Consider the following 26023-nt stretch of genomic DNA (forward strand, 5'->3'; position numbering starts at 1 on the left):
AGAAGGCCTTATAAAATAATATTCAAAAATTTATGGATATTTTTCTAGATTTTTGTAGGATCCGAAATGGATCCAAACACATTTTTTCTTGCGTGGTTCCCTATAAATCTTTCTTGGAATTAGAATTTCCGATTTTACAAAGAGAATATAGAGAGGGAGAGAGAGAGAAATGAAAATAGATGGTGCAGTTGGGAATCAAAATCTCGTGATCCTATGGTGTTTGCAACAATCAAACAAAGCCAAATTATCCTATTGTTGTGCTCACCTAAATTAAAGGAGACCCACGAGGCTCTATACCACTTTTTAATCATATCAGAGACCAATGCTTTTTTCATAAACAGGTGATCGAATCAGTTTTTGCGCACTTTGGGGCCTTATAATTAAAGACCCGACAAATTTCCAGTGACCTAAATGGATTTTTACTCGTAGTGAGAGTTGATCATGTAAGCTTGAGAGAAAGCTTCTTACTTGCTATCATACTCTCACTTTAACAATGATTTGAAAGCAATTGCTTTCAGGTGGGGCGTAAATCAGCGTGAAAGCATAGGGTGCTAGTTTGATAATTTAATCCGAAACCTCGATTAATATAATGCGCAAAAACACTCTTTTAATTACTACCACACGTTAACATGAAAGCATCATAGACAAAGCCAATTCGAAGATTATATATCCAAATCATAACTTAATTGTTTGAGTTTTGCGGTGTTCTCATTAACTAATTATTGTTGATAAACCCAAGTCTAGCTAAGAAGTGGCCTAATCGTGAATTAATTAGTATTTTGTCAAGGGATTAAAAGAAGAAAATTTAAATACTCCCTCCTTCCCAATTTGTTGGTCATCTTTGAGAGTGCGTATCATTTTTCAATTGATTATATTTTACAATCTTTAATATTTTAGGTGATTTAAAAAACTTTGTATAAAATAGCTCATTGAGATCTATCAAATAAGATTCATATTTGATATAAAAAAAAACACTATAAATTAAGGAAACTGATATTCGCGCTCTACTTTTTACTGATGGTGCTCCACTTTAAACTTGAAGTTACTAGTAACTTCGTAAACAAAGTAGAGCGCCATCAGTAAAAAGTAGAGCGCGAATATCGAAATCTTAAATTAAGAGATATAACCAATTTTAAAAAAAAAAAAATCAAGAATTTGAGACGGAGTGAGTTGTTCAAAAGATTTGTGAATTGTCCCCGGTCTGCACTTTGGATACTCTATTGGATCCTTTGGTGGGGTTAGTGATCCAATTGAGGGCCACTTTAATAATCCAATTGGACTCCCCAAGTAAATACCTCTATCTAGTTAGGAACTCAAGTTTGTTGAATGGAACCACTGGATGACTGTAGTCAAGATCAAATCAACACATGGAGGATAAGTTCGACGAATTGCCATCTTTGGAATAACAAATACTCCTATCACCGTCAACCTATTACTACTTCCAAAGGAATTATTAGGCCCGTTTCAGAAGTCTTTTTAAAAAATAACTAGTTTATTTCACATTTTTAAATTTAAAAATACTAATGTAAATGAAAAATAATTTTTCAATTTTTTTTGTGTTGTATAAAATATCTCATTGAGATCTTTCAAACAAGATCCATATTACATATTTTTATATTTCAATAAGCCTATAATTTTTGAGCTTCAAATTGCCTTATTAAAAAATAAGGACTTTTTTTTTTTTGAACGGGGCCTTAGTTCTATTCAATTTTTTTTTCAATTGATAGAAGAGATCATTTTACATCATATAATAAGTACAAAGTATAAATTTGGGACAACACGTCAATTATGAGAATCCACAAAATAACCAAATTCAACAACTCAACCAATACAAGAATAAACCCATTATAAGGTGGAAAGTGGAAACAAAGGAAGAAATTAAAAATCCATTGAGGAAAGAACACTCAAACGCAGATAAGGAAATTCAAACTCTTGACCTTTTAATGAAATGCAAGAATTGTGACCAATTGAACTAATTTTTAGTCGTAATTAGTGATATTTAAACCTCTGTCATTTGGACGTGACTAAAAAAATCAATGAGTCTGATCGATCTAATTGTCGTGTGAGCAAAGCAATCAGGAATCAGAGGAACCCAATAAAATGAAATTCATCGTGGAAGTACATCAAGCATGCATTGAGATTATTATCGGCAGAGACTTATGTACCCAAAATTTGGTGTACCCATATTCTAATAAGTGAGTTACTTTTTGGGCTAAATTAGCTCAATCTTTGGCAAAATAATTGTGTATGGGCGTGTTAGAAAAGAATAGAATTTATTATTTTCAGATTAACTAAAAACATCTAATTAATTAGGCAATTGTGATTATCCGTTCGATTACCCCAACTAAGTGGATTTTCCTAAAGGTATCAATCAATAATAGATTAACGTTCTTCAATCAGAAAAGATAACTGAATATAAACAAGGTTGAATTCAATCAAAAGCAGGTTTATATACAATTACTCTCAAAATTTCGACAAGAATAATACAGAAATATAGGCACACTTGAATTGAATCGAAAGCAAGCCTATATGTGACTATTCTTTGGCAAGAAAAAGACAAAAAGATACTCCCTCCGTCCCTTTTTTATGGTCCTGTATTCCATTTTGAGCTGTCCCTTAATAACTGTCCATTTTGTAAAGTTAGTGGGTAAAAGTTGGTGCATTGTCTATTTTATCCCTAAAAGTAGATTTCTTTTTGAAAAGTAAGTGAATAAAAATGTAATGATGATGGGTAAGTAGGGAAAATGGAGGAAAAAGTTGATGTGAAAGGAATAATGATGATGTTTTTTTAATAAGTTGGAATTACGAAGCAGGACACTTAAAAAGGGACGAAGGGAGTATAAGATAACTTGAATTTAATTAAAAGTAAGCTTACATTCAAATAAGTCTTCAAACTTGCAAAATATTAAACTACTAAATTATTCTAAGTCCTAAACTACTCTAGATCTCTAAGCTACTATTTTGTATGGATTGTCAGATGATAAATTTTTATCGGGGGATTTTCTCTTCGATTGTCTCTTCTATTTATAGACGATGGGTTCGCCTTCAACTTGTATTCTCCACGTTTTCTTTTAGCGTCCAAGTCTTTATTCAAATTTGATTTAAAATGCCCTCCATTCCCTCCAAAAACGGTTGCAAAGGCCTTCAAACTGCCGCTTGACTTGGTCTTCTCAGAAAACTCTTCTCCTTCCAAGTTTGTCAATGTAGATCGTGTCTAACTTCTGGATGCTTTTGTACAACATGAATTAGTGCTTTGAAATAATTTACTCAAATGATTTGTTGTAAGTATAACCGATTTCTCTCATGAAACGGACCTCTAATGACACCGTTTAATGGTTTTAAGAGTTAATTAGTGGTTGTGCTTAATTATCATCTTAATACCTATCATTCGATGACCAAACGTGATCGTTTCCAATCTAAACGATACCGTATAGTACTAAAATAACATCGTAATTAAATCCTTTGATTCTCTGTATCTTAGACTTAATTACGATGTGTTTTGATTAGATCATGCACTATTAGTGCCATGTGTAATTTTTTTATTGGGTAGCATATTTTAGGATGTGAAGAGTTACACGGGTACACCAAATTTTGGGTGCAGAGGATCTAGAGTGTGAGATTATTAAAGTAGGTCTTACCTAAGGGTCATCATCGGGCCGAGCCGGGCCGGGCTGTGCTACGCCGCCAAGTCATTGTCCAAGCCTGCCCACGGGCCGAGCCAACCGAGCTTTTTCTTTTTTTCTGGCCGGGCTACCTACCATAAATTGAAGTCCAAGCCCAGCCCACGGGCTACCCAATTAACGGGCCGGCGGGCCAAAAACTGGGCGGGCTTAAATTTCCTTGGGCCGAAACTAAATCAAGGGAAAAAATAAAGGATTTTGTGAGATTTTAGGCTAGTGGGAGGGCTATTGGGCTAGTACCGCGGGCGGGCTCACGGGCGGGCCGAGTAAAAATTCATAAGCCCAAGCCCACCCATTACAAACTATGGGCCGGGCCAGCCTGCTCATTTACGGGCTCGGGCCGGGTAAAAGCGCGATGGACCAGAGAACTTTGGGCGGGTCATGGACTTCGGACTAAATAATAACCCTTCGTCTTACGAATCGGCAACTCTACCATAAATGAAATTGACACAAATATATAAACAGTACCAACCTTTGAGTTGCTAGTCCAGAGGTACCGTTCCGCTTTCTTTTTTAAAAAGAAGGTAATTTCATACTCAAATATAATGAAAATGAATAATTTTTCAATTTTTTTTACACCGTTTAAAAGATTTCAATAAAATTTATCAAACAATATCTATATTGGTAGAAAAATTATTTGTGTAAACACATAATTTTTAAGTTTAAAATTACATTCCTTTTCACAAAGCCCCTTTTCCAAGAAAATGGAACGGAACAGAGGTGATTAAAGTTGCTCAAACACTTCAAAGTGTTTTTGGTCATCGGTTCATCTACCATCATCATCTCTCTCTCTCTCCGTCCACAGGCATGTTACGGAAAAAGGAATCTCAGGTTACTTTAGAGAGATTTCCTTTCCTAATGTTTTCCATATGATAAAAACTTCTTTCCAGAATTGTCCGTAAATAAAATTTGCAGCGCTTAATTGTGTACGTTTTGAATGGTCCAAATTTTGGAAAAAATTATTCTCTAGAAGAGCTCAACTCTTCCCTGGAATAATTTTTTTTAAATCCAACTTATTAATTGTCGAAGCAGACGGTTGAAATTACGTGTAGTAGAGCAGCGAATAACTTATTTCGGCCGTGAATAAGTTTCTCTCGTTTTCCTATATGCCGTGCCATTAATGAAAAACCCACCACAAATCTTGAACTTGAAAACATGGGTCCATTTGGTTTTATCATCATCGAACAGCTCAAGAGTGCCGAGCAGACACTACGTGAAATATACCCGCCCAGCAATGAAAAATTTCTCCATACAAAGAGAGCAATTAGTAATTTGCATTGCATGAATCAATTTGTTCATATTAACAAAAAAAAAAATCAATCTGTTCTTTTTTCTTCGTGCTTGGAGATTCGGGTACAGCCCATGGGATTAGGAGCTCAAAAAGTGCTAAAAAAGTTGTAGACACTCATGCCACGATTTACCCTATGCCTTTTCCCCCGTGAAAAGTCTACCCTATTGAGTGAGTTTTTTAGCCTTTTGACTTTGAAATAGGACCTTTTTGCCTTGTCAATTGACAGAATCCCATGTCTACCCTATAGTGTGTTTCTCAAGAGAAGAAAGAAACACTCCATCAAATTTCTCTTCCTCTTTATTACTTTATAATTTTTTAAAATCGTCCACCTTTTGAAAAATTACTTTTTAAAAGTCCAATTCATTTTTTCCTCCACTGTTGTATTTAAATTTGAATATGGGAATGAAAGCAAACAAAGGAAATAGTTCAATTTTCTCTTATTGACTAGTCAAAATGAACAACAATTTTGAAATACCCCTAAAAGGAAAGATGAACTAAAATTTCAAAACGGAAGGAATACTTCAGTAGAATAAAATAAAAACAGCTTTAATTTCCTTCCTCTTATTGGTTCCTATACTCTAAATTCACTTCCATTTGCATTTTTCTTACTCTTGTTTGGTCCCCTTCATCTTTGTTAGTTTCAGTTCATTAGCATTTTATTTCAGCTTCTCTTTTAAATCAACCTATGGAAAATCATTTTTCTTCTCACCTTTCTTTGTTTTTATCAGCAAAACCAAACAAGATAGTCAAACATTTTTCCTAGAACTCTCACTTGGTCTGTCCTCTTTGCTTTTACAGAAAACATACCAACTTTAGGCTGCACACAAAATCGAGCCAATTTTTACCAAATGTTGTCCCTATAACACAGTTTTTCCCCTAGTCTACGATTGCTTAAGCTACAAAGAGCAATGCTAGAACCACACTCACTTATACACCCACAATCACAAGTGTGTGGGCTAGCATTTTTGAAGCTACAAAGGAACTACTGGGGACTATTGGCTCCATAGCAGAACAGTAGCTGAAGCAACTCAATACAGCGTAAGAAAAGACTAGTAAAAGTACAATTCATTCCTGCAAAAAGGCTGTATTACTAAGAGCAAAATTCAAAATATAGGGGCAAGTTCACTCACACCACGCCTGAAGCCCCATCCCCAACAGCAAATGAGGGGTTTAATCCCAGGAGTTTCCACTAGTTTCATAAGGTGTTGATTGGATTATAACCCGAGCTCCAGAAGCAAGCCTGTTGAAAGGAAATCAAACAAAAACACAAGAAACAAAAAAGTCTCAACAAACTTGAACTGGAAAAGCGGCAAAATATTAGTTCAATGCCTAGAGCAAAATGGGGAAGAGCCGGTACTTAACTTTCTTCTATTTTGATCACCTTTTCCTTCTCTTCCCTGAAAGAATCTAGCCTATTCGATTGTTGCTTCCCGGTGGAAGGCTCTGTGATCCTTTGGCTGCTGCCGTCAGACATGCTAGGGGTTATGGTTCGCGAGCTATCAGCTCCATCAGAGGAGATCCTTGGTCCCTCAGAAACAGGGGATCTCATTGATTCACTTCTTGGATGCTTGCTTAGCGAAACCTTTATTGACAATGGGATGCACTTCGACCGCACCAAAGTCTCCTCTTTGTCTGCAGCTAAATCATATTGCTTACTACTCCTGCGTCGCAAATTTGTTTCCAATTTTCAGTATGGCAGAGAGCAAGAACAAATACCATACTTAAGCACAATGTTTTGTCAAAAAATAGTCCCCTACTATCAAGAGAAAGATCATATATCCACCTCAAAAAGTGATGATGAACGTGTGCAATTACCTAGTTTTGGGCAAAGGATGAATCAATTTCACGTCATCGCAATTTAAATACCTTTAAGTCTTGAATCACACCACTTAAGAATTCTAAATGGAAGCTTAATGCCAATGTGCAAAAGTCCACTAGGTATCCATTTGGGTCTACAGTGTACAAGAAGTCTCCGTACTTAGTCTTCCAAAGCATTTGAAACAAGTTAATTTTCTTGTACATCTAAAGGATTCTTGTTTCAAGAAATAACCCACTACGATTTCTTGACAAAGATCATTTGGAGGTTCTTAACAATCTATCATTACGCCTACGACTGATTTGACCCATAATAGATTCATTCTAAAGGGTTACAACTGACCCTTGGATATTGTTCTAATCAAATTAGAATTTCCAATTATTATTTATGTATCTCCAAAACCTAGGGTACACCAATTTTCTCAAACCATCAAATCAGTAGACAGCGTACATTGACAACATTTGTATGTACCATCCATCGTTAGCTCTAACAGAGACGAGTATATTCCTTACAATTATTGCATCATAAACTCTTTCCTAATTAACACAACGTTCGGGATGGAGATAGAGATGGAAAGTGGTGGTAAGAGCATGGGACATTTTCCCAAGTTGTATGGTACTGTGGTTGGCAGTGTGGAAAGGAGAGGAAGGAAGAAATGATTTAAATTAACACCTCCTAAAACTGGAGCCTTTCTCACTCCTAAAACAAATAGATAGTGATGTACGCCATGGGGTGCAAAGGACAACTCTTTAACACTAGATTATATAAGGAGTCGTTGAAAGCAGACTAACCTGTCAGCGTTGTATGAAGATGATCGTTTCAGAGCAATAAACCTGTCTCCTTCCTCTTTGAGCATAGTTTTCTCAAACAAGCTTCCGCTGAAGTATTCCTTTTCTTCCAACCTCAGACCCATGAGCCTCGGATTCTCAATCAGGCAATCAAGCTCTCCCATCACATGCGATGTCGAGAACAAAGGGGAGGGGAATTTTGAATATGGAAAACTTGGCCTGTAGGTAGGGATGAGGCTAAAGCTGTGATCTTTCACTGAAATTGACCCACAGGAAATTAGTTGCATCAGCATGTTTGAGGCCTTGAGCTTTGTATTCAATGGCATCCGACATTCCTCCTCTTCAAGTATCCTAAAGCTGTTGGCCTTCCGAGCATCGGCTTTGATAAGAGATTCTAAGGTCGCAGTCTTCCCACCTGATGATGAAGTACTGGATGAAGGTGGAGGTGGGGAAATCGATTCCCTAGAAATATCAGAAGACTCTTCCACTCGTGGAACCCTGTTTTCACAAGATTCAGTACTCTCAGGTTCTAATGACCCATCATCAGTTGAAACACCCCTTGTGCAAGTCTCTCCAACTTTATTAGTTCTGATTACAGTTTCTTCGGTCTGAGTTGAAGCATCAGCTAAACCATCACCCTTGTGGACTTTGTACTCTGCTAAGCTTAGACAACCATTCCAGGGGGAACTTTTCCCATCCCTATACCCTGGAGACACCCCAGATGAATCAGTATGTCGGACTGGAGGAGAAAGCTCGTCGTCTTGGGAATGTTTTGAATCTCTCCCATTCATGCTTGAAGAAGATGAAGAATCATCATGAGCCCTCAAAGGTGCTGGTTCCGGTAATTGTCTTTGATTCTTTGATTTTGTAACTTCAGCAGGACTGAAACGACCTGGAGACAATAAAAAAAAAAATTGGAAGGGAAAAAGAAAGTTTTCATCCCGTGCTGAGATTATGAAGGAAAAGAAAGAAGAAAAATAACTTGAAGTTACTGGTAACTATGAAACCAAGTACTTGCTTACCTGAATGACATTCTTCGAAAAGTTCAGAACCCTTCAGAACGTACTCACTTCCCTGAGCTGGTAAAATTAAGTCATCTTCACAGATATCATGCCACACAAACCCATTCTTGTAGCTTCTGTAAGGGAAATTGGCAAACAGCATGAGAAAAAATTTCCAGAAAAATTTAAGAAGAAGAAATTAAAAAGATTCAGATATCCCACGGTTTAACCTCTTGCAAGACCACGAGTACATTGAAGCCATGCCTCTGCCTCTCAGAACATTAAGCTTAACAATCACATCTACACCACAAGCAAATTTTCAAACCCTATATGTTAGAACCAGATTGACCAAGAAATTTTCTTCTTATATAAAAATTCACTCACTCATATGCATATTTTTACCCTAAAGCCAATTTCCTAGCCAAAGACATCATACGGCGCAATCTCACCAAAGGAATCCCCAACCCTAACCGCCCCTTTGGATTGTGAGAAATTAAGGATGCGATAAGAGAGTGAAGCTCTTTCTCACCAAATCTCACTAGAAAGGGAAAGGAGCCAATCACTTTTCCCTCCCTTTCTCACTATTGTACTCAATCCAAATGAGTAATTTGGTAAGAACTGGTGGCGGAGCCAGGATTTTGCCCCCAGGAGGCCGGCTTAATAGACATATTTTTTATCGGAACTTATACTTATTATATCACAAGGTTTTTGCTTTCCAATACATTACATTTGTACTTTGAAATGATTCTCGCCTAAAATGCAACTAAATTATACCAATCGTTTTGTTTTATTCTTTAGGCTACTTCTACTGTCACGTGTTTTTTTTTTTAATGAAAGAAATTGAGAAAGGAGAATGTAAAATAATCGGGTTTTTATCAAATCAAACCAAAATTATCAAGATTATAATTAGCTATACACAAATAATTATCAATAATATTCAAAATCATGTTTATACAAAATAACATTTTAAAACTCAAACACTCGGGCAACCGGGGCTGGGGGTGGGCCCCCGGGCCCCAACATAGCTCTGCCCTGGCAAGAACATCTACTACTTTCTTTTCTTATCAAATCCCTCAATCCAAAGGGGCTGTAAGCCAAATCTAGGGCCGAATTACTACTTTGGCAACTCTAATTTAAATAGAGATTTTAGCCAAATTCTCTCTCTCTCTCTCTCTCTCTCTCTCTCTCTCTCTCTCTCTCTCTCTCTCTCTCTCTCTCAAACATAGCTAAAGCCAAAAAAAATCCTCAAAATACTACCATTAAACCTTGTACAGCAACATAATCTTGTTTTTTGTCGATAACTTAGGCGTCCAAGCCAGCTTCCACGCACATATGCATTTTAACATCGTAAAATGCCTGCGATTTAGGGGTCGGTCTAATGGTCTAGGCCTGGGACCTAGGGTTTGCTTCTTCCTAAGGTCTCAGGCTCATCAACTCCTTTGGGGGCTAGTACATATGGAGCAATTGCTCCGGCTTTAATTGGGCTCCCCACAAGTGGACGATGGGATTGGCCCCTAGGATTAGTCGATGTGTGCGAAAGTTGGCCCGGACACACGAGTTATAAAAAAAACAAGCCTAGGTTTGGCTCTACAATATACATGTATGTAGGTATAAATATGTACGCACGCATAGGTAATGTTATATACTACCTCTCAAGTAAAGGCCATCCGGTGAGGAAACGGGGACTTCGATGAAATGAGGATGTTCGAGCTGCCGATTCTTACAGAGGTAGTACACCACGGGAACTCTCCGATTACTCTGCTGGTACTTGGGCGACTTCTCCGTCCAAACCTTGGCCCTCTCCGGGCTCACTTGCCGGTGGTACTTCCTCACGCGCCCCTCCATTCCGGCCTCAAAACCCTAACAACGCATCCGTCAGTCGACGCGACCGATCTGAACACGAATCACGAATCCGATCTTCGCCAAACCCTAGGAACAAGTAATCGAGTCGTTGAAAGAGTGAGGAACAGTAAAAAATTGGTAGAAGTGAGAGTGGTGAAAAGTCAGAAATGGTATGGTAGTGAATGTGGACTTTTAGTGAGAGAGAGAGAGAATAAAGATTGAGTGAGATTTATAGAACGGCAGTCGACAAGTGTGTGTGTGTATATATATATATAAAGAGAGAGAGAGAGAGAGCGCCTGATGAGAAGGAGGAGGAGGGAACTGCTACTTCGAGACTGGAGCCCGCATTTAATGCACGAGAGAGAGAGAGAGAGAGAGAGAGATATTTATGGATTAGCTGTTTGGGGGGTCAATGGTCAATGGGGGGGGGAGTACAGTGACAGAGAGAGAGGGGTTGAGTTGAGAGAGATGAGAGAGGACTGAGGGGAGACAGAGAGAGAGAGAGATGGGTATTGGTTTTTGAAATATGGACACTTTGAGGAGATGAAAGAGACTGGAGAGATGTGGGAGAAATTTTCCGGTGCCGGGTGTGCAAGGGCCACGTGGTGCCGAGCACTATTTCGGCGTTCCAAACGCATTTTGAACGGTCTAGATCTGTTTGTACTTGAGGAAATATTTTGATAATTTTACACTAAAAATTACTCAAACAAATCTGAACCGTCTAAACATAAATCGTGTTCGTCACCACGTGGCCATGCCCACCCGGCGCTGAAAAAACTTCTCAGAGACGTGGGAAGAGGAAAAAAGGAAAGGGATGGACCTTTTTTCCTAATTTTCTGGCCTGTTTTTAACTTCATTCTGGTTTTTGTCTTTTGCAGGAGGCTCGCCTTCTCCCTTGTGGAAGCACTTTTAAATGCGCTTTTAAATCTCTCCCAGCGAACCGTATCTATTGCTGGTCCAGCTCTAAACCAAGTTGCACTTTTGTTGATGAAGCACGTTACGTTACGGACACTTCATTTGGCGACGGGTTTACCTTTTTCCCTGTGTTAATGCGGAATAGAATTTTCAAGTTCATAGATTTTTTTGTCAAAACCTTCCAAAATTCTTTGTCCCTTTAGAACATTCACGTCTCACTCTTTAAACCTCGTCCTAAACTAACTTGAGAAGGAAATCCTTAAAAGAACTACTTTATCAGGCTCCCTTAACTACTTCAACGATTTATCTATGCTAAAGTTTTTCCTAAAAAAATAAAGAGCCACTATTCACTCCAAGCTCTTATTATAATATTTGCTTCTTTTCTTCAACTCCTAAAAATCGCTTTTTGCACAAAAAAAAATTTTAAAATAAAACAAAGAACATTATAAGAAGTGAATATTTTAGTAGAATAGATGTATAATACTCCATAGAGTTGGATGTAATGAACATTTTAAAGGTAGTTTGGCTTTTAAGTGTAATTTAGTCCACAGGATTAGACAAGTGGGCATGAGAAAGTAAATAAGCACATATCATCCATGAGATCGAATGTTCGAATCTCACAAACGCCAAACACTCCAAACCTTGGAACCACTGGAAGGTTTATCCAATCGTAAACTTCAAAGGACCCGGAATTAGTCAAAGTATACGCAAGGAAACCTAGACTTTCAATTATAAAAGAAAAAGAAATTCAAAGCATGTATTAGGTTTAGGGCTGCATTCTCCCAACCTCATCCCTCCAAACTATTTTGCACCTAGAAAGATAAAACTCCATTATATCAACACCTAATTCAAAAGGTTAAAAATTCAATGTTTTGATGATACAAAATGGAGCTGTAAAATAGGACAGCGCAACTGAATACATACACTCGCCAAGTACGATGTAGAGGAACATATGTGGGGATTACAGATTTACGCAAAACTTTAGGGGTCAATGTTGTTCACCATCATAGCAACTATTAACACTGACATTGACCCCGGATTAGTCGATGTGCGCGTAAGCTGGCTCGGACACATTAACACTAGCTCAGACAATAACAAACCTTGACAATAACATGACATAACATCCAAGTCAACTAACTAGAGTTTCATAATCTACAAACAGATGTCAAGAGAAACAATAATAACAAGGACATTAGAAATCAGTCCATGACTTCAGAGTCTCTTGTCACGGATTAGGCTCATTCTGATCTCCGCATTTTGATATTACGAGGAACTTCCTTGTAGGACTGAACCTTCTCTGCTGCTCTCCGCACTGGTCTGCCAAGAGAAGTTCTTCGAGATTCTCGAGCTTCAAATATTGGCTCACAATTTTCGTCGTTCTCTCCTTTTTTTACAGATGAACGTGGTGGAACTAGAAATTTAGCAACTTCTATCTCGAACAAGTTATCTGTGGGTTCGTGTGGTTGGGAAATAAACCTAGCAGATTGCCTTCTCAAACATCGTCTGAACAAAAACAAGTGACGGCTACTCACATTGAGATTCATTGGAAAATTATCACGAACAAAGTAAACGTACACTTGCTAACGTTGCATGCTTTTTTGGAAAATACAGAAGATCATAAACAATTCTGAGGTTTTAGATATGGCATACCCAAAAATAGGCTTACCTTTTGCTTTCAGACGCCTCTTTTTCAGCAACTTGTTGAGATGTGGTGGTTGAAGGGCCCATAGCTGCAAGAATAAAATGATATGCTTTGATTAACTGGATGGACTACATAGAAAAAACAGCAACTGTTCATATCGCATATCTAGGATCCAGAATTACATTGACTTCTAGTTGGGCGTCTTTTGGGGCCTTTACAAAGTTTAGTATTATCATCAGCTTTATGTTCGCCTGCTACCTCGTCTACTTCCTTTGACCCAACATAGCATAACAAAGGGTTAGAGACAGAAATGAGAATAAATCTAGCAAAATAACAGATAAAACTGACAGAAGAATTCATCTCATTACCTGAGAGCAGTTCTTCTGACTGTTGTTCACCTGTGCTTTTCCCTGCATAATCAAGAGGGTATGAAGTTTATCAAACTGAATAATCTTGAAGTTCATCTCTTCTAATATACAGCCATTACAGTTCAGTAGCTCAGAGAAAGGCATGCTAATACGCAGTAAAAGTGTCTGCATGGGATTCTTTTTTTCCCCATTGTGCTCAATGAGTAGAGTACAAGCTCAAACAGCTAAATATCAAGTAATATTGTAGTGCTACTAGGACAAAAAAACAATCAACATTCAATACACGAACACGCAAACACAAAGACAAAGAATTTACATGGTTCCGCAAGTATGGGGACATCCATGGAGGGGCAGCGGTTGTATGGAGGATTACTAATAACTCTCACTCTCTCGGCCTCAGCAATGGTTTGCTGGTCAAGCTACAACCCAGATAGTTCAGCTTACAGGCCATTTGAAGTAGTGTTCTTTCCCACGCCAGACCAAGCTCCGATGTCTTGGAGGCTTGAGTGGCCTGTGAACAGAGAGAAGAGGTTGGCCGTTTCCTTCAAGTTGTCTGGTGCTTGTGAATAGGAGGATGGGAACCACAACCCCACCATGTCAATATATTTCCGTCGAAACTCTCGATGATAAGACCGCCTTAGAATGTTGATTAGATGATGAAAAAAGGAAGACAAGGATTACTTACCAAAAACAAAAGGAAGATGAGGATGAAAATTTTCTACAACTGTAGACTATGGAAGATCAAAGACTCTCCAAATTGGGAAAGGAAAATAGATAAGGTGGTAAAGTACATTCAGTAGCAGGATTTTCAAAACGCCTAATACTCCTAAGTAATCCCTCCAAAAAAAATTAAATGAACAGAGAGAAAACTGGGGAACACACACACATCCCCACCAAGTAGCATAGAAATGTCCTCAAAACTTTGATTACATCAACATGATACAGAGAGGTGAAATTCCAAGTAAGGAAGTAAAATCATTTGAAAAAGCACAAATCATTTGTGAATTGGTTACCAATAACGCATAAAACTTGGGGCAACATAAAATTCATGAGAAAGGAGCCAAGGTCTTGGTTCGTGAAAGCAATTGAGATACTCTCTCTCTCTCTCTCTCTCTCTCTCTCTCTCTCTCTCTCTCCACTTACCAAGACCGATGGACTGGACTAGCAATGTCAGGTTCCTGAATGAATCGGGTGTGTTCCTCTAATTAAAATAATTACTTTTTTTTTGAATTAAAGGTGATGTATTGTGAGAGAATGACATGACATGTCTCATAAAGCGGGAAATAAGTACTTAAATACAAGAACCTTAGCGAAACGGGGCATGCAAGTACTTGATATCTGGAGCTGTAGGAGGGCAAACAATATACATTTCCAAACTTTCTGTGGGAAAAAAAAATATGGTGTGATGATGTACATACAATCTTTGCTCATTGTGAGTATCCAATTCCATGTAAAGAATGAAAATGTCGAGCTAGTTTCCCACTAAAGGGTCTATTCAAAACCGGACCCAAATGGGCATGACATTGCACACAATTATGGCTCCTGTATATAGAGTGCCTTAAATGGCTAGTTTCAATGGCATGTCAAACTCCCGAATGTGCTAATCACTTAATTTTGCATTATCATAAGACATTGGACAATGAAAGCTAACCTCAAGTTCCAAATCCTTTGCTTTGATCACGGCATCCTTGCACACGATCTCATGCCGTAGTGCTTTTAACTGTTATGAGCATAGCAAATTTTGGTTAAGAGGAAAGCACAGCATAGGAGAGCTGACAATAGTGGATATAAAAACGGACATGAATTCCCAGTCCGATTCCATTAAACTTACCTTATCTTTACCTAAATTAAGCTCCTGAAAAATTGATGGAACACAATCAGTTTCAGAAGAAAAAATTATGCATTGATCTCTAAGGAAGAATACAAATAAGGTTAAAGGTCAAACATACCGCTAGCATATGGCTATTGGATTGAGCAAGGTTCCAATTTTGCATCTGCATTTTCTGAAGACTAACTCGCATCTTCTGCAACTCTATCCCCGTGAATTCGATAATTTTACTGTTCAACCAAAATACGGAACCTTAACACTTACCATGTCAATAACAAAAAGGCAGAAAAAAAGCGTAAGAACTCAAACCCAAAACCACAAAAGCATACTTCTTGTCTGCAATAAGTTTCGCCAGTGCAATATTTTCCTGGTCCAGAAATCCGAAACATGACACATCAGTAAAGCAAATATGACCATCACAAGAAAACCCACCACATGAAATCTGGAAAAGACCCAAATAAGATTATACCTTGACAAGATGATCAATGTGCTCCTTCTCCGAGGAATCGGTCGGTGAGAGCTTTTTATCGGGGAAAGGGGACTTGGGTTGTGGGATTGAGTTTGTAATATCTGATAGCCTCTTCCTTACTACACTCCCAATCCCAAAAGAAGACCTCTTCGCCATCCTTTCCCCTTTCAGCATTATACCCAGTAGCCCGACAAAACCCTAAGTAAACCCACAACCACCAAACTGGGAAATTGGCAAAAGACGCTCAGATAGAAACCCTAGAAATATGGGAGAAAGAAAATAATGTCTGCAAAGATACTAGTCAGAAAATTGCATACATGAACGGAGGAATACGAAAGCTAAAAGTTCAAGATTCAGAGAGTGAAAGATATGAGTAAGCACAATGCGGGTAGTATTCAAGATAAATTATGTCAAAGCTCTCCAAAACAAGAAGATGCAGCCGAAATCTCTCTCTCTCTCTCTCTCTCTCTCGCATAATCTTTGATTTGGGGGAAAATTCTGCCAAATAGGAAACTTAACGGTAAAGTAGATTCGGCAGAGGTTCGGGAGTTCAACGGGTTACCGAAGCTGGGAAAAAGGCTGCGAAACGAAACCGAACCTGATTTTTGAATCTGAAGTCAGAACCCCACTGAAAGGGTCTGTTTGGCTGCTTGGATTCCATTCCCTTGTGGTGGAACTAATTTATCCCCAATAAGGTGATCGTAGTTCTTCTTCTTCTTTTTTTTGTGATCAGCAGGTGATCGTAGTTCTTGTTCGTTATTTTCTCGGGAAATTAGGATTATACCCAAAAACATATTTATAAGCTTTGGGAGCCAGTTTATCATTAGGACTGATTTGAATTCCTTTTCAGAAAATTCTCTCTCAATTTTTAGCATCTCTCAAAAACAATAGCAACGTGGTATTTGGATAGACCAAGCAAAATGTTACTCCATTATTTTAAAGGACTATGTACAACAAATTCTCTTTCACTCAACAAACTTCCAAAGAAGGGAAAGACTGAATCACACATGGAAAACGTAAATGGTTACATTATTAGTCTAAAAGTTGTACTAGGGTATTGTACTATTATTCCCTGACTTGTCTACTGTATAAATGGACAAGCACCTCATTGTAATGGGTATGTAAATTCGGAATACACTTGCTCATTCTCTCTCTTCAACCATCTCTTACCTATACATTTTCACAAATAATAGGATAAAATCTTGGTTATTATTCTTTTATTCTATATTAATGGATTGCCCAAAACTATGCTACTACATAGTATCCTGTGATGCCCGAAGAATCTGCAGAACAACCATTATTGAGGGTAACCAAAACAGAGGACATGATTAAAAAGGAGGATGTGCAATTTCATGAGATACTCTCTACTACAGGAAAACGAAATGACATTCAGAAAGTAAGCAAGGATTTCCGTGTCACCCCCTCAACTTGTTACTACTTCTAATAGTGACACCACACTCCTGGTTTCCTAACACGTGCAACTTTGACGTTAACAATACTCAAATAAATACATCACCGGAACAGGAATATTAAGCACGCATCTTGGGAGTGAGCTATAGCCAACGGTAAGTAAGACAATACTTCTAGGGGGGGGGGGGGGGGAAACGATCTCGATGTGGAAGCACAGTATCTTTGGTAAAAAAAAAAAAAAAAATCCATGGAATGAAACTAGGTGGTACTATTACATTAAATAAATTCAGAACTATACATAAAGAGCAGCATAACTATGACCACATTCTCCAGAGTAAGGCATGCGTGCCTAAAACAGGAAGGGCATGCAAACCAAGAGTTATCATTTGCAACACAAAAATGACAGCAGCTCCTTTTACAATAATCGTAACACAAAACTCCACGAGCGTGAATTCCGTACACGACAAAAAGAAATCCACCGGACGCTTGGTCTGATGTTGGAGTTTGAACAGCTTTTTCCCCTTGAACTAACTACCCTGCAATCCTCAAATGTCTGGGTAACCAATCAGATTTCATTTCGACATGTTAAAGAATTTTGTTGCAAAGAATTTGCTCCTGAACCATAAGAACGATTAAATGAGCCATTACTGTCAAACTACCAAGAAGTTGGCAAAATTATAGTACTTGTTTGACACTAATTGAACTATAAAGCTCAGTGAAGTAACTGGGTTTCATCAAGACGAAATACGTAAACTTGACTATGTTTCGTGCAAATTATACACAAAACTTGCACAAGCAACTGCATTAACAGTCTGTTTGGATTGAAGCAATCAGTTAATAAAAGAAAGGATAATGTCTTCTCACCAAATCTCACCATGGCTGGTGAGAGACAAACTATACATTGTATATTTCTGTTATTTCTCATTATTTTTCACCTCTTTTATTTATCTAAACAAGTGATAGGATTCTGGTTTCTAAACCAAAACCCTCCATCCAAACACAGAACAATTTCAACCAGGTTTTAAGTAAATGCAAAGCAACAGTAGCAGATTAGCAAGTTGATCAACCCAAGCCATTAGCATCCTACAAGGAGGATGTAACAGGTTAGGAGAACACGTACGTACTCATTTGTTGTTGATTCCTTGCAGAAGATATGAAGCTTTACTACGGACCTGAAAGGGGAAATAGTTTCATAAATCCAATCACCAGAGTATGCAGTGATGAAAGGGGAGTCTAATTTCACACCTTTGATGCATAAGTCCTCAGATCCGTGCTGGTAATCTGGCAAGAACAGTGGCGTAGATAAACACCCCACAATTTGTGTATAACTGGCTTATCTTCGAGCGTAGGGTTATATAAAAGCCAGTTCTCGGTCAGAACTAAGTAAATATAGATCTTGAAGAGATCACAACTTTTGTCTTTTACATTAATCAAGTTAAGAAATCTCAGGATCTCCTCTGCATCAGTAGCCTGGGAAAGGAAAAGGCAAGACTTGTTACAGAAACAAAACACGTATACCACACTCCTGGTTTCCCAAAACTCTTTAAAAGGAGAGCAAACTATGAAGCATTTGCATCATGCCTTAAGGCTTGTTTAAATGGAATTAACATCCATTGTATGCCAGCATGAGTCTCGCTTACATACAATCTTGAGGCGCCTCATATGCTTCATAGATACCAGTGATATGTACAATCATAGATGACATATAAATTTTCCATCACTATTAGAGTCCATACCATTTACAAGTCTGCGACTCAATGATCTTTAGGAAAGATGAAGTGTATGCCTTGTGGTCCCTCCTGTAGTCATGCTTTAACGTCGAAGTAAGTGCATTTAATCCCCTTGGCTGGGCTCCTACTTGAGTTTTTCTAGTAGACAAGCCCTAAGCATCGACTTCCTAAACCCAGTTTGTGAATTTACCACTTTCATTGGACCTCTGGGCCACACCCACTCTTTTATGGGCACTACACACCCACAATCATGTTTCGAAAAGTCCCAGCATTTCTAGGAGTACCTTACAGGGAGTCCTAAACACTAGAAATTTTGCACAACAAAATATCTAAAGCTTAAACTGTCATGCTTCATGCTCTCTAGCACCATATGGTATGGGCCCACATAACACGTGGTGCAGCTAGAACTCGAAGTTTAGACGAAAAATGTATCATGAAAAGACTCATTTACAACAGCCAAATGAAATTACACCAGGACAACTACCAGGAAATTGGCAAATGTAAAAGATTCGCTACAGGATTTTAGTACATACTAGCATATTCAGGCAGAAACTGAAGAAAGATATGGGCTACCTTGATATCCAAACAAGCTACAAGGATTCGGAAGGCCACTGCCTGCCTTAGTTGTTTGCTACGTGCATCAACTCCCGAAATGCTCTCCACAGCTCTCAAGCAGTTCATGTCCTTTGGTACTCTGTATTCACCATACTAATGAAGTTAGCGAAATTGGAGATTTCAAAGGGGGGAATTAGGATTCTGGAAGGCCTCAACCAAGTGAGATAAAAAGGTGGGGGACAAAAAGTGAACTCAGACAAGGGCTTCTCACACAACAATTAACCCATGTGCACAACTCTATTGTTCAAGGCCAGATGCTGGTGTAGGAAAGTGTACATTTCAGAAGCTATGGACATGTCATGTTGTTAGCAATTGGCCACATTCAATCATGGTGGTCTAACAAGTGGATTGTCATAGTTTTCTTTTTTCTGTGCTTAGTGGCTGCCGTTGTTACTTTTCCAACTAAAACTCCAAATCTGTACGACAATAGTGCACGAGAAATGATAAAACAACACAGGCATAACAGCTTGAATACCCGAATTATACCAAAATTAGGAGAAAACGTATGGGCTTCAAATTTTTACTGGAAAAATGAAAGCTAGGGAAATGGTGACATAATCAGTAGTATACATTGATTTGAAACATTAGTGCTAACCTGAAAGCGATAGATTTTGCTACTTCCTCAGAGCTGGTATTCCATTCATTGTCAGTGAAGAAACTAATAGCTGAAAGCATGCACTCATGTAAAATCACAGACAAGCCTAGAAGCTGCCGATCTAAGAAAAGATAGATGAGCATAACAACCAACTCTTCTGCTTCTGAAGTTGAGATGATTGAATGTTTTCTGCAAAGATGCCAAGTATCAACATCCAGTGAACTCAAACTGTTCGTATCGTTCTCTAGAGTGCTAGATACAATGGTCACAGTAATGACCAAAGAAATGCACTTTTAGTCACAGCATTTTGTATCTCAAATTTCAATTTACCAAGCAACAAACAGAAAAACACAGTGCCACAAACAAATATCACCAAAAACATGGCTCTGCTTGCACGTACCTTACTCGAAAACAAGCAGCTACATACATGATCCAAGCTCTAATATTTTGAGGTGGCCCCCCACAGTCAGAATCTAACACACAAGTTTAAGTAATTATGAGTAAACTACAAAGATGAAGGCTGACAGAGAACCAAGAGAATTTCTTGCAGACTGATTTGATATCTTTTCATAAAGCAAAACCAGAAGACCAGGAAACACTTAATAAATTACTGCATTAAAACCAAGGTGCCTTATAATGATATTGCATAAACAACGTGAATGGGAGTAACACAAACCAAACTGCTAGGAAAAGACATCCAATTCATCCAGAAGCATGAAATCTTCGTCTTTCCACCACACATAAAGCTACATCTAAGTTGGATCTTAATCCCTCAATCATAGCAACTCAAATTTAGTTTGCGACCAGAAGTACAACTGCATACGGACCTATATGTCACACCTAAAGTCAATGCATATTTATCTTATTTATTTTATATGGCTGAGTAAGACAAACAGCAGCCAAGATGGCTGCAAGCTTCTTTTTCAAAATCACAAAGCAGCGATAATATGCAAATCATTATCGGATTCCCATTGCATTTTAACTAGCACATGTTTGCAGCTTCGCTTGAGAAACTACCAACTGAAGATGACAAAGAGCTTACCAGCATTGACCATTTCCACGTCGGATGAAAACCTGGATGGAAAATCCGATCGAAAACCATAAATTTCAAGAGCTCTTTTTATTTCAGAATAGTTTGGTAACCAGTCAATTTTAATCTGCCAAAGAGCAACCATTGATGAATTATTACGCCACTTAAATTACGCAACAAAACTTGGCCTCAAATCATCCCAACTGAAATGGAGATCCAGATTACCTTGGCCTTAGGTGAGAGAATAGAAATCCAGAAGTCGCAAGCAGATGCACTAAGCACTTCCCGCACTGAGTATAACACTAACACACCAGAAGAAAGAACTTGGTCAAACCACATACAATCTATGAAATGGAGGTGATTTTCGCAGAAGAAAAAAATACTCACTCAAATTATATGTCCATGTTGCTATGGATTTCTCCACATGACCACATGCATCAAGCAATTTCAAGAGCCATCCATTAACTAACAAGCTCTCAAGGAACGCTTCTCCTGCCATAACATACACAAGATTTGTTATTAAATATGAAATTCAATTAGGCCTTGAGATTCTAACTTGCTAGAATATGTTTAGAACACAACTGAAGTAGGTGCAAACAGCAAATTGGCATTTTCATGTAAAGGCATGATCGATACTAAATCAAATTCACAGTACAAAATAGATTACAACAGAAAAGACCTTTGTTAATGTCAAGTTCAACCAGTGAATTGAGCTCATTGTGCATGAAAGATTGCAAAAGCCCGCAGCCTCCAAGCTCATGAAACGCCAACTGCGGCAAAGTTTTCTGCAAATTACATGGAGAAACATATGTCATAATGTCCTACCAAAACTACCAATCTACAATCTCAGATTCTTATAAGTGTGAACTTCTGGTCCATAGACTACATGGTCTATACCTGGTTACCAAAAACTTGAAGACCCCACAAGCAGATCTCTTCCTCGCCACTTATTTGTCCCATCTAAAAGTACAAATTTGTGGTTATGGAACCAATGAGCAATACAAGAAATAAGTAAAGCAAGCAAAGGAAAGTCTGTGCCTCTTGTTGACATTTTTCAACACATTCAGACAGTTTGGCTTCTCTGATGTCGTCGTCCTCATCAGAAAAATAGTTTTTTTGAGCCTTTGCCTGTTTTGATTTCATCTCCTGCTTTTTATTTTCCTTCAAGTAATCATTCACAAGATCATCCAGGCCTATGACTTTCTTCCTGGAAAGTTGACACACCATGATATGAAGTTAGATGGTTCACAAAAAATAAGCACCATGGTATCTAAATTACACTTTATGGACTCCAATCCATTGATTGAGAACTGTGAATTTTTACTTTAGGGTAGGCTATCATCAACACCCCTCGCATTTGTTAATCACCGATTTTATCTTCATTTTTTCCAAAAGCCCTCCAACTTTCATAATTAAGTCAATGCTGTCCAATCCTATTAGCACAGGTTAGTTTAAACTCACGCCTTAAAGTTAAAAAATAGCCTAAAAGCGAGATGCCAAGACACAAAGATGGACAGAGGAAACCCCTGCTAACTTAAATTAAACATCAGACTAAGGTTGACAGAATGAGTTGAGACTTGAGACTATTTTTGGCAAGTGACAACGAGTTTGACAAGATGGACTCAATTTCACAACTTTCAAAGCTTAAATTAATACACAACAACAAATGGTGGACAATATTGGAAGTTTGAAAGTCAAAATAGTAGCTAACCCATCTGCCCCATTTGAAATTTTTTTTTTTTTTTGACATTAAGATGGATCTCCTCTTGGATTCCTTAATGAAGGATTGTTTAAGTTTAGCGGAAATGCAGCCTGAGCACCTTATGTTTTACCTATTTTCCAGTGAGAATTTGCAACTTGGAGATTAGGGTTTCTCTCTGTGCAGTATCACTGGTGTAGTTGTGTTACTTAGTTTTTCCCCCCAAAAAATGACCTACATACACTGATTGCAATGTTGTTTTGTTTTCTGGGAGTATTTCTGTTATCTAGTCTGTAGTTGAAACTCAAATGGACTTGTCACGGATTTCTAGGTATGTTATTCTTGTCACATAGATCAACTAAAATCACCATTTAGCGGAAACAAGTTAACTACTGCCATTAACCTTGAGTTCATTCAGTTGAGCGTAAACGCACGTAGTAAGAAGCTAGGAAATCAAAAAACAAAACCTTCTTTTAGTAAGAGCGGGGGACTTGAGAAGTCGGTCTTCTGACTCGAAATCGAGAGGATCGTCCGTGGCCATCTTCGACCTTTCTCTCTCCAAACTTACGACTCTATGCACGGGGCAGAGGATACAGCGATGGCAGAGAGAGAGAGAGAGGCGCGAAATCGGGAAAGCAATTTGGAAGGTTTGTCGCTGTAATTGCGCTTTTGTATCGAGGACGCCAGGGCCGGTTCAGCAGAGTTACCGGTTCGAAAAAATTTCAATTCTCTGGACGTAACTGCCCCCGAGAACTCAGGGCCTCGCAAGGCCCATCATAGTTTTTCGGGCTTCAAATCTAGTGGGCTGTAAGTTTAACACTTGCAATGAATAACCGGGCTGAAGCCCAAGAAAGAAACCAACCAGGGCCTGAAGACTGAAGAAAGATCTATTGGTCCAGTTGGCAGTTCTCACTTCTCAGTTTTTTCATATTCACATCGGCCTATAACCCAAGTCACATGAAGCGCTTGCGCAATAATGCGGGCGCGAACGTGAAAGCGTTGCTCAAAAATATTCATACTTTTGGAAATTTGCGAGAGTGTAAAGCGAAGATTGAAAGTGTGAATGAAGGGTTTTGGTAAATGATTATATTACCTAGCTCCTAACCTATTGATTTCATTTCTGAAGATAATGTCTACTTCTTCCATTCCTGGGGATGTAAGTGGTTCAGTTCGGTCGGTGTTTATTATAAAAATAAATCGAACCGATTTTATCTGTTTTTTATTATTGAGTACATAAACAGACTGATACTATCAACAAACCGCACCGAACCGCATTGTATTTAGGCGGTTTGGTTTGCTGCTGTTTTATCGATTTGAACTTTACATAATTGGTTCAATTCTTAAGGTAAGGTAATTTAACACTTAAGTAGTATTTGATTCAAAACTTTCCACTAAAAAAATAAACTACGTACTACTCATCAATTACATGGGAAAACAAAACCATGTTCAACCCCTAACCAATAAAAGAAATTGAAATTGTCCGGTCAATGTATGGATGATTAATTAACCCAAAAAAACTATTGTTCTTAAATAATAAAGATTGTCTCTACCAAGAAGTGCAATTAGGCATCCATAGCTGGAGACCTAGAGAAGAAATTAAACCAACACTCATTAGTGTAGCTCAGTTTGGTCGTTTTTTTTATAAAAAATAAATAAACCGAACCAATTTAATCGGTTTATAATCATTAGTGTAGCTCGGTTCAGTTTGTTTTTATGGAAAAACAAACCAGCCAAAACTCACCAGATTGGTTCGCTAGTGGCGGTTTGAACGATTTTAATCTGTATTCTCTACCCCCTAGCCATATCTATACTTCCTTAAACTTCTTGTGTATAATCCTTCATTTTCTGCCAAGAATGTTCTTTTATTTACCAATACTCTATAGCTAATAATATTTACCAACAATATTTTTGGTTATAAGGTTGGGAACGACTTCGGTGTCCCCGGTCATTTTGGGGACACCGTAATTTTTGGTATAACAAAATCATTACAAGCATAACCAAACCAATTATATGTATAACCAAGCCATAACAAGGCATAACCAAGGTATAACCAAAACTCCGATCCAACGGTTGAGATTGTGCCACGCATGCCAGTTTGACCAAAAAAAACCGGTCAAACTGGTCACCCTAACAGGTCATCGTATTTGGCATAACAAAACCACTAAATAGCATAACAAGTAAACCCAAAAAGGCATAACTCGTGAATTTAATGGCATAACATGAGTATAATATTTCCTAAACAGGTATAACATTAACCCAAAATAGGCATAACAAAACCATTAAATGACATAATTGTTGAGTTATAACCATGTGGGCATAACATAAACCATTGAAAAGCATAACAAAAAACCAATAACAAGTATAACAAAAACCATAAAAGGCATAACAAAAAGCAAAAAGTAAAAGAAGCATAATATGACCACATAAAAGCATAACAATAACCTCTAAAAGGTATAACAACAACCTCTAAAACCATAACAATACCCACCTGTCATTTTTTCATTTATTTTTTTATTTGAAAATGTTTAACCATGGTTAAGTGAGAAAAAAATTTAAAATGTAAATGTGTCTTGCGATTATGTTCAACAGTAAAATGTAATGGACCTCAATAAATCATTTATTTTAATAATCAAGGCCGTTAATTTGGTTGTTCTTGTTGATTTAGTTATTTATGAAAATTTTGGGCTCCATCCGGATTATGAAACTCTTTGATTGGTACAAAAATTCAACATAAGAATGATAACTTATGTCCGATAAAGTTTGTAACGATAAGCAATTTACTTATTTTTTTTGCAAGAATGATGTAATCTCTCTTACGGAAATGATAGACGGTTCCGATTTTTAAAAAATTGATCAAGCGGTCATCGAGTTGTGAATTATAGGACTTTAATACCTACGTAAGCATCGAATGTGTTCCAATCATGTGGTTGCCGACATTCAATCATCACTAAAGTTGGCGAAAAATATAGAATCGATAAGATGTGCAATCTTAACGGTTTAGATCGGTCATCAGAAAAAATTATTGAATAGCTTCCTTTAAAATCTATATATTGAATTTCATTGTTTCCAAACTAAGGTCTTATGCTTTTGTGTAATGTACAATACTCATACTATCGCAACACAATCACAATGATCGATACCGTTCAGTTTGTTTTGATTGGTGTTTTAATTGTTCTCGTAAATTTTTGGGACTACCGGATTTGGAAAGCCTTTTATTGGAACGTAGATTCATTATTATAATGACATTTTACATCTGATCAAGTATGTATTGATAAGAAATTTAATTCATTTTTGGCAGAAGTAT

The 26023-nt window shown here is 37.8% G+C and overlaps 3 protein-coding genes across 4 annotated transcripts; all 3 read right to left on the minus strand.

Moving 5' to 3' along the window:
• Positions 1-5789: 5789 nt before the first annotated feature.
• Positions 5790-10845, minus strand: LOC131335041 (protein SOSEKI 3). The gene is made up of 7 exons (XM_058370228.1): positions 10716-10845; positions 10226-10505; positions 8807-8876; positions 8598-8713; positions 7579-8467; positions 6333-6632; positions 5790-6211 (listed from the first exon to the last, which is right to left on the minus strand). The coding sequence occupies exons 2-7, from the start codon at positions 10419-10421 to the stop codon at positions 6142-6144; spliced, it is 1641 nt and encodes a 546-aa protein (XP_058226211.1). The 5' UTR covers positions 10422-10505; positions 10716-10845; the 3' UTR covers positions 5790-6141.
• Positions 10846-12209: 1364 nt separating this feature from the next.
• LOC131333362 (SHUGOSHIN 2-like) lies at positions 12210-17242 on the minus strand. Of its 2 annotated transcripts, none has more exons than XM_058367844.1 (10): positions 16239-17242; positions 15641-15862; positions 15501-15538; positions 15293-15401; positions 15175-15198; positions 14995-15063; positions 13344-13385; positions 13158-13245; positions 13000-13063; positions 12210-12836 (listed from the first exon to the last, which is right to left on the minus strand). In XM_058367844.1, the coding sequence occupies exons 2-10, from the start codon at positions 15812-15814 to the stop codon at positions 12572-12574; spliced, it is 873 nt and encodes a 290-aa protein (XP_058223827.1). In that variant the 5' UTR covers positions 15815-15862; positions 16239-17242; the 3' UTR covers positions 12210-12571. The 2 variants fall into 2 exon arrangements, with proteins under 2 accessions (XP_058223827.1, XP_058223834.1); XM_058367851.1 differs by lacking the exon at positions 16239-17242 and adding an exon at positions 15958-16158.
• A 608-nt stretch (positions 17243-17850) lies between these two features.
• LOC131333352 (uncharacterized) lies at positions 17851-23350 on the minus strand. The gene is made up of 12 exons (XM_058367830.1): positions 23187-23350; positions 22059-22227; positions 21918-21980; positions 21700-21805; positions 21408-21512; positions 21246-21322; positions 21033-21147; positions 20391-20463; positions 19991-20179; positions 19354-19474; positions 18296-18520; positions 17851-18222 (listed from the first exon to the last, which is right to left on the minus strand). Exons 1-12 carry the CDS (start codon positions 23258-23260, stop codon positions 18175-18177), a joined length of 1365 nt encoding a protein of 454 aa, XP_058223813.1. The 5' UTR covers positions 23261-23350; the 3' UTR covers positions 17851-18174.
• Between the last annotated feature and the right edge of the window lie 2673 nt (positions 23351-26023).

Source organism: Rhododendron vialii, chromosome 1a, assembly GCF_030253575.1.
Source record: "Rhododendron vialii isolate Sample 1 chromosome 1a, ASM3025357v1".
Lineage (NCBI taxonomy): Eukaryota > Viridiplantae > Streptophyta > Magnoliopsida > Ericales > Ericaceae > Rhododendron > Rhododendron vialii.